This window comes from Balaenoptera musculus, chromosome 4 (genome assembly GCF_009873245.2).
Source record: "Balaenoptera musculus isolate JJ_BM4_2016_0621 chromosome 4, mBalMus1.pri.v3, whole genome shotgun sequence".
Classification (NCBI taxonomy): domain Eukaryota; kingdom Metazoa; phylum Chordata; class Mammalia; order Artiodactyla; family Balaenopteridae; genus Balaenoptera; species Balaenoptera musculus.
The window spans coordinates 95,058,251-95,070,741 of NC_045788.1; the positions used below are offsets into that span (position 1 = coordinate 95,058,251).

The window sequence follows — 12,491 nt, forward strand, 5'->3', positions numbered from 1 at the left end:
TGATTTCTCCATCACATCTGAATGAGATCCTTGCTGAGTAGAGTAATCTTGGTTGTAGGTTTTTCTCCTTCATCACTTTAAGTATATCCTGCCACTCCCTTCTGGCTTGCAGAGTTTCTGCTGAAAGATCAGATGTTAACCTTATGGGGATTCCCTTGTGTGTTATTTGTTGTTTTTCCCTTGCTGCCTTTAATATGTTTTCCTTATATTTAATTTTTGACAGTTTGATTAATATGTGTCTTGGCGTGTTTCTCCTTGGGTTTATCCTGTATGGGACTCTCTGTGCTTCCAGGACTTGATTAACTATTTCCTTTCCCATATTAGGGAAGTTTTCAACTATAATCTCTTCAAATATTTTCTCAGTCCCTTTCTTTTTCTCTTCTTCTTCTGGGACCCCTATAATTCGAATGTTGGTGTGTTTAATGTTGTCCCAGAGGTCTCTGAGACTGTCCTCAGTTCTTTTCATTCTTTTTTCTTTATCCTGCTCTGCAGTAGTTATTTCCACCATTTTATCTTCCAGGTCACTTATCCTTTCTTCTGCCTCAGTTATTCTGCTATTGATCCCATCTAGAGTATGTTTAATTTCATTTATTGTGTTTTTCATCATTGCTTGGTTCCTCTTTAGTTCTTCTACGTCCTTGTTAAATGTTTCTTGCATTTTGTCTATTCTGTTTCCAAGATTTTGGATCATCCTTACTATCATTATTCTGAATTCTTTTTTCAGGTAGACTCCCTATTTCCTCTTCATTTGTTAAGTCTGGTGTGTTTTGACCCTGCTCCTTCATCTGCTGTGTGTTTTTCTGTCGTCTCATTTTGCTTATCTTACTGTGTTTGGGGTCTCCTTTTCACAGGCTGCAGGTTCGTAGTTCCCGTTGTTTTTGGTATCTGTCCCCAGTGGCTAAGGTTGGTTCAGTGGGTTGTGTAGGCTTCCTGGTGGAGGGAACTAGTGCCTGAGTTCTGGTGGATGAGGCTGGATCTTGTCTTTCTGGTGGGCTTGTCCACGTCTGGTGGTGTGTTTTGGGGTGTCTGTGGCCTTATTATGATTTTAGGCAGCCTCTCTGCTAATGGATGGGGCTGTGTTCCTGTCTTGCTAGTTGTTTGGCATAGGGTGTCCAGCACTGTAGCTTGCTGGTCGTTGAGTGGAGCTGTGTCTTGATGTTGAGATGGAGATCTCTGAGAGATTTTTGCCGTTTGGTATTACGTGGAGCTGGGAGGTCTCTTGTGGACCAATGTCCTGAAGTTGGCTCTCCCACCTCAGAGGTACGGCCCTGATGCCTGGCTGGAGCACCAAGAGCCTTTCGTCCACACGGCTCAGAGTAAAAGGGAGAAAAAATAGAAAGAAAGAAAGAAAGAGGCTATAATATAGTGAAGTAAAATAAAGCTATTATAAAGCAAAGCTATACAGACAAAATCTCACCCAGAAGCATATACATATACACTCACAAAAAAAAAAGGAAAAGGGGAAAAAATAATATATCCTGCTCCCAAAGTCCACCTCCTGAATTTGGGATGATTCGTTGTCTATTCAGGTATTCAACAGATGCAGGCACATCAAGTTGTTTGTGGAGTTTTAATCCGCTGCTTCTGAGGCTGCTGGGAGAGATTTCCCCTTCTCTTCTCTGTTCGCACAGCTCCTGGAGATCAGCTTTGGATTTGGACCCGCCTCTGCGTGTAGGTCGCCTGAGGGCGTCTGTTCCCTGCCCAGACAGGACGGGGTTAAAGGAGCAGCTGCTTCGGGGGCTCTGGCTCACTCAGGCCGCGAGGAGGGAGGGGTACAGAGGAGGTGGGGCGAGCCTGCGGCGGCCGAGGCCAGCGTGACGTTGCACCAGCCTGAGGCGCGCAGTGCATTCTCCCGGGGAAGTTGTCCCCGGATCACGGGACCCTGGCAGTGGCGGGCTGCACGGGCTCCCGGGAGGGGCGGTGTGGAGAGTGACCTGTGCTCGCACACAGGATTTTTGGAGGCGGCAGCAGCAGCCCCAGCATCTCACGCCTGTCTCTGGGGTCTGCGCTGACCGCCGCGGCTCACGCCAGTCTCTGAAGTTCGTTTAGGCGGCGCTCTGAATCCCCTCTCCTCGCGCACCAGGAAACAAAGAGGGAAGAAAAAGTCTCTTGCCTCTTCGGCAGCTGCAGACTTTTTCCCGGACTCCCTCCCGGCTAGCTGTGGTGCACTAACCCCTTCAGGCTGTGTTCATGCCGCCAACACCAGTCCTCTCCCTGTGATCCGACCGAAGCCTCAGCTCCCAGCCCCGCCCGCCCCGGCGGGGGAGCAGACGAGCCTCTCGGGCTGGTGAGTGCTGCTCGGCACTGATCCTCCGTGCGGGAATCTCTCCGCTTTGCCCTCCGCACCCCTGTGGCTGCGCTCTCCTCCGTGGCTCCGAAGCTTCCCCCCTCTGCCACCAGCAGTCTCTGCCCACGAAGGGGCTTCCTAGTGCGTGGAAATCTTTCCTCCTTCACAGCTCCCTCCCACTGGTGCAGATGCCGTCCCTATTCTTTTGTCTCTGTTATTTCTTTTTTCTTTTGCCCTACTCAAGTACGGGGGGAGTTTCTTGCCTTTTGGGAGGTCTGACGTTTTCTGCCAGCGTTCAGTGGGTGTTCTGTAGGAGCAGTTCCACGTGTAGATGTATTTCTACTGTATCTGTGGGAAGGAAGGTGATCTCCGCGTCTTACTCTTCCGCCATCTTCTCTCCTCCCCCTGATCTTTTGATTTTATTTTGTTTAGTTGCCTTTACTCCTGTTAGCACAATATTGTCCCTAAAATCAATTATATTTATTTTAAATTTTTTCTTCAACTTTAAAAATAATTCATAATTAACATAACCCAGTTTTAGATTAACTCTGTTTCTTTATCTGCTCAGAAGACACTATTACTTAGGTATAATTCAAATTCACAAGGTCATCCTCACTTTCAGTTTCCACAGAGGAGAAAACTGATCTATTTATACCATGCAAAAATAAGGTCATAGTTCAACTTGAAGTAAACTCCATATATTAAAATCACATAGTCAATTAATGTCATTATTTATTATAAGTAAAATTTTCCTAAGTACATTCACTGAATCCCAGAACACATAGAAATAAACAATTGCACTTTTTCCCAAGTAACTAACCATAGAATAAGAGCAGTAGGTATGTAATATAATTTTCATCATTCCTAAGGGTTAGAAATCACAAACTTTGCATGTAAAATATGGCCCCCAATGGCTGTAAAATAATACTTAGTTTGAAATACTGCAATAAAATTACATTTGGGTAGCTAAATGTTAGTGTTCCAAACAAATAATAAATATGGTTTTGGATCAATTCGTCAAAGTATACAAAAATTTTTTCAGTATAAATTACTTTTTTTTAATGTCCTGTAAGATGGCAAAATACTGCAAAGGTGCCATGTTAAGAAACTAGTTTGGGGCAGTGAAGCTCTCCTGTATGATACAGTAATAATGGATGCATGTCATATACATTTGTCAAAGCCCATAGAATATATAACGTGAAGTATTAACCTAAATGTAAACTATGGACCTTACTTAATAATATGTCAGTATTGGTTCATCAATTGTAACAAATATGCCATATGACCCATAATACAAAGTGCAGATAATAGAGGAAGTTGTATGCAGGCACTGGAGGTCTATAGGAACTCTCTGTACATTTTAGGTCAAATTTTCTAAATCTAAAACTGCTCTAAAAAAATTAAGTCTGTTAATGTTTAAAACACTAGTTTGTAGGGAAGTGGTTGAATTTTATTAAATAACTGGTTAGTAAATAACTTTTAAATTTTAATGTATTAATTCAACCATTAGTAATACTTTCATTGCAAATTGGTTAAAAATGAGAAGGATTTTGGCACTATGTATTTCATTTATATTCTGATATAAATTACTTACTATAGAATTAAAATCTTAAGGTTATCATCAAATTATAGACTTTTACTTGGCATTAAGATTCTAGAAACTCTTTGAAGGATTAGGTCTAGTTAGCAACAGGACTACGATACTATTTCTAATGATAAAGGAAAGAGCTTAATAGCAAAGCTCTCCTCAAATCCACAGTTCTAAGGTTTGATTTTCTGCTTTTCTGCTGAGAGAATAGTTTAATTTCACAGAAAATAGTGGTATCCTTAAATGTCATGTGAGTATGTTTTTCACTTTTTTAGGATCAGGAATTCTCATCTTTGTTTCACTCAATTATAACAAATAAGATTGAATCCAAACCATTCATCGCAATTCTACCTGAGGGACCTTACACGTATAAATTAACAGAAATGTTCCAATTTAAAAATACTGCTCACAACAAAATAAATATCTGGCCATACTGGGAATGAATACTGACCCATATTTGCTGAGTATTGTAAAACCAAGTATCTTGGCAGCTTCTCCTTACAGAAGAAAGTTTAGAAATGACAGAAAGGCAATCTCCATTCCAACACATTTTAATTTGTTGTTTAGAACTCTGTGGTGTCAGACTACAAACTTATAAACATGACTTTTTAAAATGCCTTTGGAAAATGTCTTACTACAATATTTATAGCACATTATATTCAAAGTATAATGCAATGACTTTTAAATCAGTTGCATGAATTATAACTCAGTGCCATGATGACATGAATAATAATGTAAAAATCAGATTCATAATTTACAAAAATGTTGGTTGATATTTAAATCAGGCATTTAACATGTATGAATAAAAATTTTTAATCAACATGAAAATATCATTGTGAGATTAATGTTAGTTATAAATAGAAATTCATGTATTTTTCACGTTTTTGCTGCCACTGTCGATATTTAAATGATAAAAGTTTATACAATACTGTGCAGTCAACCCAAATTATTTCAAATGTGACAGAATTGACAACAGCCAAAACCCACATTGAAAATATTAACACATTCATCACCAAGCATCGTGCCCTCAAGTCAAGTATCATTTGGACTTTTCCTATCTTTTTATCACAAATATATTATTTCCAAAATCTTGACCCTGACTATGGCTACACACACACACATACACACATAAATAATTATATATGTATAAATGTAGATAGACACTTGGAGTAACTATGCAGAATCACATTTATAAAGTAAAGTTTAAATCATACACCAACTTCCAGAAAAAAATGGAGTTTTTAGTATACTTTTATCACTAAGATATATGAAAATGGTGGTAAAGATGAATAAGTGTTACCAAAGTATAACAAGGTTAATGTGGCTTTTGGTAGATTTTTATATAAAAGCCATTCTCATAAATGGCTCCTCAGAACAGTGAAAGAGGAGATAACATCCTTCGCCCGTCAACTTACGTTATAAAGAAGCAGGTTCAAAGTGCTGACAAATGTACCATTGTTCTCCCTCACAGAAATAGCAGCTGAGGACCTAAAACAGATTGAGGAAAAGGAAGGCATTGATGAGATTTTTAAAGTTTCAGTTATACCTTAATGTTAGATTTAAGGCAAAAAACTTGAGTAATCCTGACATACTTTTAACTAGGTCTGGAGTGTGCATACTGTTTAAATTACTGAACGGATAAATAATCAAAAAGCAAGAGGGACTAAGTAAAGACAAACTGTTCTTTATGATCTTTTTATTTATAAAGGAAGCTTTTTTACATTTTTTATTACTTACATGAAACTTTTGCAGAAAAACGTCATTCCAAAAAAAAATTGAATCTGATGCAAATACATTTTCATCAATTTCACTTCAATAGAAATTTCATGAGATCAGGGACTTTGTTTTACTTTGTTCACTGCTGGAACATTGCATGGCACGTAGTAGGTGTATAATATTTATTGAATAAATGAATACATTTCCATGTGCATTGAAGTTCAGGAGTGTATTTAGTGGGAAAGTTGAGGGGAGCAGAGTGAAAGACTATGACCTCCTTCCCTCTGCATCTGTATGCTTTTGACTCAAGGCCTTTCTTTTCTTTTTTTCCACATCAAAATCTTGCTTTTGACCAAGCTGTTTGTCATCATTGTGCCATTAAGTCATCTATGAATATTTTTTACCTGAAGCAAAATGTGTCCTCCACGTTCCCTGTGACTAAGATTAAACAATAACTTTACTTTTGTGATAGAAAACCCTAGAACTGGAGAGGGAAAGTTCTTATTCAATCACTCTATCTTGTCAAAAATATTTCACAAATCCATATGGTTATATTGTAACATGGATGTATAACTGTCTTGGAGTATGCGCTTTGGGAGTAATGAATGGATACATGACTATAAACAAAAGGCAATGACCTCAGTCCATGTCTGAAGCTCTTTGGCTCTGGGTGACACCACCTTTCCTGGGAAGCATCAGCAAGCAACTGTGCAGGTGACACCTCAGCAGGAGGCATGGAGACCTCAGATTCTGGGCAGCAGAGTCCACCAGTGAGAGATACGGCAGAGAATGAAGCCAAAGAGGACCCAACAATGCAGTGACCGAATGTTCTACACACTGGAAACAGGACAGGCCCTTCTGGACTGCATAAGCACCCAGGGTTCTTGGGTTCTTGGGCAGTTCTGAAGGGAGCTAGGAGAACCCAAGGCTGACTAGTTTGAACCAATTTTAATTGGGGGGGGGAGGATTAAAACTGAGCTCTTGATATGCATCATAACAATAACACTCACAGATGGATAGAGAGGTAGATAGGTAGATAAATAGATAGATAGATAAGACCTTATATGGTTTCCATTAGATTGAGTTTAGCTATTCTCAACAAATCCTGCTATCTTTATAAGTCCCTCAAGGGTAAAAATGACTCAAACCAAAAGACAATATGAGAAAGCAAGAATAAAATGCGACTTACGAAGCAAGCTGGGTATTATTAACCAGGTATTCCAATGGATAACTACAACTAAATTTGTAAAGAAGTCCAGGTAGATAGCTGATGATTGTTGGTGGGTCTGGAGTATCAATATATCCTGAAATATTTCCTATTTGTACTGAAGTTGCATTTCCATAAGCACTGACTCCAGGAATTGTGGATACCTGTTAGAATGGTAGATCAAGCTCAGTTATTAAATAGTTACATGTAAATCTAGGCATTTCATATAAAAAAATATTAGAAATAAAATAAAACATTAGACAGATCATTTCTAGGGTCTGTTGCAACTATAACATGGCATGGTTTTGAAATTATACACATATAATGCTACTTATAAGTGATCATACGTCTTTTTTTTCTTCTCATAAAGAGGGTGATTTTATTCTTTTTTAATTAGTTTTTATTGGAGTAGAGTTGATTTACAATGTTGTGTTAGTTTCAGGTGTACAGCAAAGTGAATCAGTTATACATATACATATATCCACTCTTCTTTAGGTTCTATTCCCATGTAGGTCATTACAGAGTATTGAGTAGAGTTCCCTGTGCTATACAGTAGGTTCTTATTAGTTATCTATTTTATATATAGTAGTGTGTATATGTCAACCCCAATCTCCCAATTTATCCCCCCTGTTCCCCCCTGGTAACCATAAGTTTGTTTTCTACATCTGTGGCTCTATTTCTATTTTGTAAATAAGTTCATTTGTAGCATTTTTTTAGATTCCACATATAAGCGATATCATATATTTGTCTTTCACTGTCTGACTCATATGTGTCTTTTAACTAAATAAAACTTCATATAACCAAAGACACTATACTCATATTTCATAAATAAGAAAGTAGAGAGACTATATGTTACTCGTTGTGCTACAGCAAGTAATTTGAAAACACTCATGGGTAAAGTCCAAATTCCGTGGCATGGTCTAAAAGACCCCTGTTAATCTGATCTTGTTTTCCATGTTAGCTTCACGTCTCCAGGCTCCCACTCTTGGTTAATAATGTCCCAGCCCCAAGGTCCTTGTTGCTCTGGCCTTTGTGCATACCCCTCCTGCCTCCACTCTCCCCTCCTCACCACGACATATCCCACTCCTCCCCTGGATCTCATCTTGCCTGGAAACTTCTCCTGATAGCCCCACAGCTTCTATTCATGCAATCACAGTGCATGAGCAGTCTGACTCAGCACACCCCCATCCATAATCAGAGCTCTTTGTGGGCAGGGGACCCTCCTGGTCTTGTTTGCCTTTGTCCCTTCAGCATAGCTCAGTGACATCAGCATCTTGGGGTCCTCGAGATAAATTCTGAACAAATGAATTAAGGTCACACATTTTCTTAGGGTCGATCTTCTCAGGGTCTTCCTCTGTGGTACATGGAGATTCTCATCCCCTTCCAGGACAATAGTTCATAGGTGGGTTGCAGAGGGATCATGAACTCCTAGAATTTATATAAAAATATTGTCCATGTGTATATTTCCCTGGGACTGATTAGCTTTCATTTCTCCAATCCCACTAAAATTTAAGAGCCAGCATTTCAGGAATAATCAATAATGTTCTTGACCTTCATAATACAATTGAGCTTCTCCCGCCATGTCAAATACAATATGATGCTCAATTAATATTTTTAGCAGATATTATGGAGACCTGTAACATTTAATTTTCAACAATAGAATATACTTTATACATGAACCTAGGAGCACATGGGCAAAGCTGAAGCAATTATCTAGCTGACTCATGAAGAGAACCAAAATCATTATGAATGAAAACATTTTGATTCTAATCCAGATGACTTAGTAGTCTACTTAATTTTTCCCATACAGGACTATCCTTGGAGCAGACTCCAAAGGTGGTGACATCTAAGACAAAAATAAAAAAGTAAGTGATTCTTCCTCTCTACACATCGCTTGCCTGACTGGCTAGCTAAACATGCAAATTCTGTCTGCGAAAAAAAATTATATACATATATTTATATATATACACATAATATATATCTCAATTTTTATACCTGAGTAATTCAGCTCTAAAAAAAAAAATGAAGGTACACACATGAACACGTACACACACACACACACACACACACACACACACACACACACAGGCTTTGTCTGGCATTTCTCCCAAATTGTTTTTCCAGCAGCAGGGTAAGACTGAAGTCAAGAGTAGAAAGCTCCTTGAAGGAGAGGCCTTGGGCTACCGTGGGAGGAGAGGCAGAGCTGCTGCTCTCCACATGGGCTCCCTCCCTCCACACGGAACCTTGGATGTGTAATAATCAACCTGCATCACTCTCCCTCTCTCCCTTAGGCCCACTTCATAACCTCTCTGCACACAACCCAGAGAGATGAATAAACGTTTTTAATAAAAAGAGTCAAGAATACTCAAGCTGTAGACTTGGAAATGGTCATGGGCACAATATTCTAACTGCCCTCCAGGAAAAGATAAAGGAGATTCAAAGAAATCTTTTTCCTGTCTCCTATCTCCCACCACGTCTTAAAAGTCCTGCCCTTAGAATAATCAAGCTTTCCCCCTTAATCCCAAACAATAATTTATCAAGAGGAAAAACGGATCTCTCCTTCTTCACCGGGCTGAGTCGTCATGCTCATTGAATCCTCTTTTTGTCTTTGCTAGGATTAACCAATAAGACTCTATTTAAACAAGCAAAAGAAAAAATAGTGCTAAATGAATGTTAGTGTAACACCCCCCAAATCACAATATTTTTACTTCAATTAATTTTAATTCCCAGGAGAGTGAATGCCTCTTTCAATTCTATTTTTGGTGTTCAATGCATGCATAAATAAATGAATAGTGTAGACTAGTGGTTCTCATTCAAGGTGGAAATATTTGAAGTGGTGTTTTGATTTTCACAATGACTGGAGAGAGCGTGCTACTGGGATTTCATAGGTAAGATCGGGTATGATAACATTTTGAAATTCAAAGGACAGTCCCACAGGATGAAGAATTTCACACTGGAAATGCTAACAGCCCTCTTTTACAGAACAGTGGTGTGGATCATTCAATGGTAAACATGATACCTAGAAGATTCTAAGTTTCTCATTCTATATTTCATCTTTCTTCCTGAATGAGGTCACTAAGAAGCAATAGGCCAAGTGATCCATTGCCAAACTCACTGGAATATAAAAGATACTTCCATAAAAAGCATGAGGAACATAGCTAATGATAAACTGTAGAGACATATTCCTCAGCGTCACTCACACAAAATAATGTTGGTTGGAGTAGCACAGTTAATCTCAGGCCCCTCAACCACCAGCTACAATAAACAGAACCACTATTGGAAAATAAAATTGTATGATTGGGAGCAGAAGCCTCAAACAGGCAAAGGAAAGCTATTTGTTCAGTTTTATTGGAATTTTTTCTCGAAAGATAGATTGGGCTTCTGATTATTTCATGAAACTGGGAGTTTTTTTAGTTATGATCCCCAAACCTAGCACACAATTTCACACTAATCTTACCACTAAATTGTTTCCACAGCCCTCCAAGGTGCTGAGATTGATGATGAAAATGACCACCGCAGGAAAGGTGTTGTTATTGATGAACCCCCTGCAGTGGGAATCCCCATGCCTTCCGTTCAGTGCCAGGTCTGTTTCAGAATAACCGGAGAAAAGTACTGTGCAAAAATTAATCTTCATTGTAATGGCCTGGACCCCACAGTAGACACTGATGTCTCTTTCAGCTGAAATAAAAAATATATAAAAAAAACAAGTCACAAAAGCACAGCATGGGGTCCAAGAATAACTTTAACATCCCCTGAGGTATTTTCATCCCCTTGGTCTGTTTAACTCATTCCTATACTTGAATACACCATAATCCAACGTGAAAGTATTAGGAAAAATAGTCTTTGATTTAGTTATTTCAGGAGAGATCTTTGAGTGTAGAGATTATAGTTCATCTCTGTTTCCTTGTGCCTGGTACACAGTGGATGTGCATTAAATGTTGATCGGGTAGTGTAAAATGATTGGAGAATTGAGTGGAAAAAATTAGGCCACTTAGGAAATTCAGAAGAGAGTAACTGAATTATTTAGATCACCTGTCTAGAGTAGTGAGACTCACTACAAATGATGCATTTTCTCAAGTGTAAGGAAGAAGCAGTTAAAATCCATCCTAAGCCAAATTGCTGAGCACTTCGGTGTTTTGTAACCCATCTCATCCAGGATGTATAAACAAAAGCCATCCATGCAGATTCCATTTTATTTTATTAAATTATGCTAGAGAGGAAGAGAATGAAAACTTATCTGTTGATATTACTGTCAGATATGCAGTCTACCCTAAGAAAAATTTGCCAATGACTATGCCTGAATAAAAGCAATTAACTAGGCATGAAAATGTAAATTCACAATTTGCAGTTTTCCATGATTCCATGAGTTATCAGTGATGGGGTCCATTCCAGGTCTATAGAGGTGAGCAGGCACACACACACACACTCACACACACACACAGCCCACACACAAAATTTTCATGTCTCTATTTAGTTATTTTTCTGCATGTAATGAGGAAAATATATGGAGAAAATGGAGAATTTGGCTGCTGCTAGGTAATTCCCCAGTGTCAGAAGCTTTTAGTTTTATTGGTTTGGTAACTGTTACAGATTGAATTGTTTCCCTCCCTCCAGAAAAAAAAAAAAAAAAATACATTGAATCTTAACCCCCAGTACCTCAGAATGTGACCTTATTTGGACATCGGGTTATTGAAGAGGTAATTAGTTTAGATGAGGTCATACTGGAGTAGGGCGGGTCTCTAATCCAATACTACTGGTGTTCTTCTAAAAGGAATATCATGTGAAGAGACAGAGACACAGGAAGAATGTCATGTGAAGACAGAGAATTGGAGTGACACACCTACAAGCCAAGGAACAGCAAAGACTGTCAGCAAACCACCAGAAGCTGGGAAGAGGCCAGGAAGGATTCTGTCCAGAGTCTCAGGTGGAGTTTAGCCCTACTGATACCTTGATTTTGAACTTCCAGCCTCCGGAATTGCGAGAAAATATATTTCTGTTGTTTGAAGTCACTCTGTTTATGCCACATCGTTACAGCAGACTTAGGAAATTAATACAGTAAGCTTACCAGTCTTTAACACTCTTATTTTTTACCACTGAGATAAAGAATCTGAAACATACATCTGGTTTTCAAAGTGTGAAAACAAACAAATAAAAATGGATTAAGCTGTTTGGAGAAATCACCTTTATTGTTCAAAAAAGGAAAAACAAGCAAAATAAAATATTTTTTTGGTAAATGATCTAATATGTAAATGTCATTCATGACTTTTTGGCATGAAGTTAATTTGCTTAAATATATCAGTTCTAATCTATGGGTAAAAGTGTTCAACAGCATATTTCTTTGGAGTGTTTATTCTGCATACTGGCTTTTTGTTGGTAAAGTGAATCATGTTTTGAGGATACGAATCAATCAAAATGGAAATTTCTATGTTTGATTATGATTTTAAACTCAATACAAAAAAGAAAAATTGTTTTCATAGCAAAAGATAGAAAGATGGAAAATCTTTTTCATGGCCAAAAGGCAAATATTAGGCTACTTAGTATGGAAAACTCCAAGCAATATTCCCTTTGTAGGTGGAAAATAAAATGATATTCCACAGATGAAGTATACTGTGCCAACACAGAAAATAATAAATACCACTTAAAATTGGGAGAATATGTCTATTAGCTTTCAACAACATTAGCTGTTCAAATGC

General features: G+C 38.4%; 1 protein-coding gene across 1 annotated transcript in view; it reads right to left on the minus strand.

Annotated features, from left to right (window-relative positions):
• Positions 1-12,491, minus strand: part of ZPLD1 (zona pellucida like domain containing 1) — an 80,714-nt gene that overhangs the window by 19,987 nt on the left and 48,236 nt on the right. Inside the window, exons 4-6 of the mRNA XM_036850807.1 lie at positions 10,256-10,476; positions 6,781-6,962; positions 5,291-5,363 (exon numbers count right to left, since the gene is read on the minus strand). Coding sequence (XP_036706702.1) covers positions 5,291-5,363; positions 6,781-6,962; positions 10,256-10,476 — 476 coding nt within the window. The remainder of the gene's footprint in view (positions 1-5,290; positions 5,364-6,780; positions 6,963-10,255; positions 10,477-12,491) is intronic.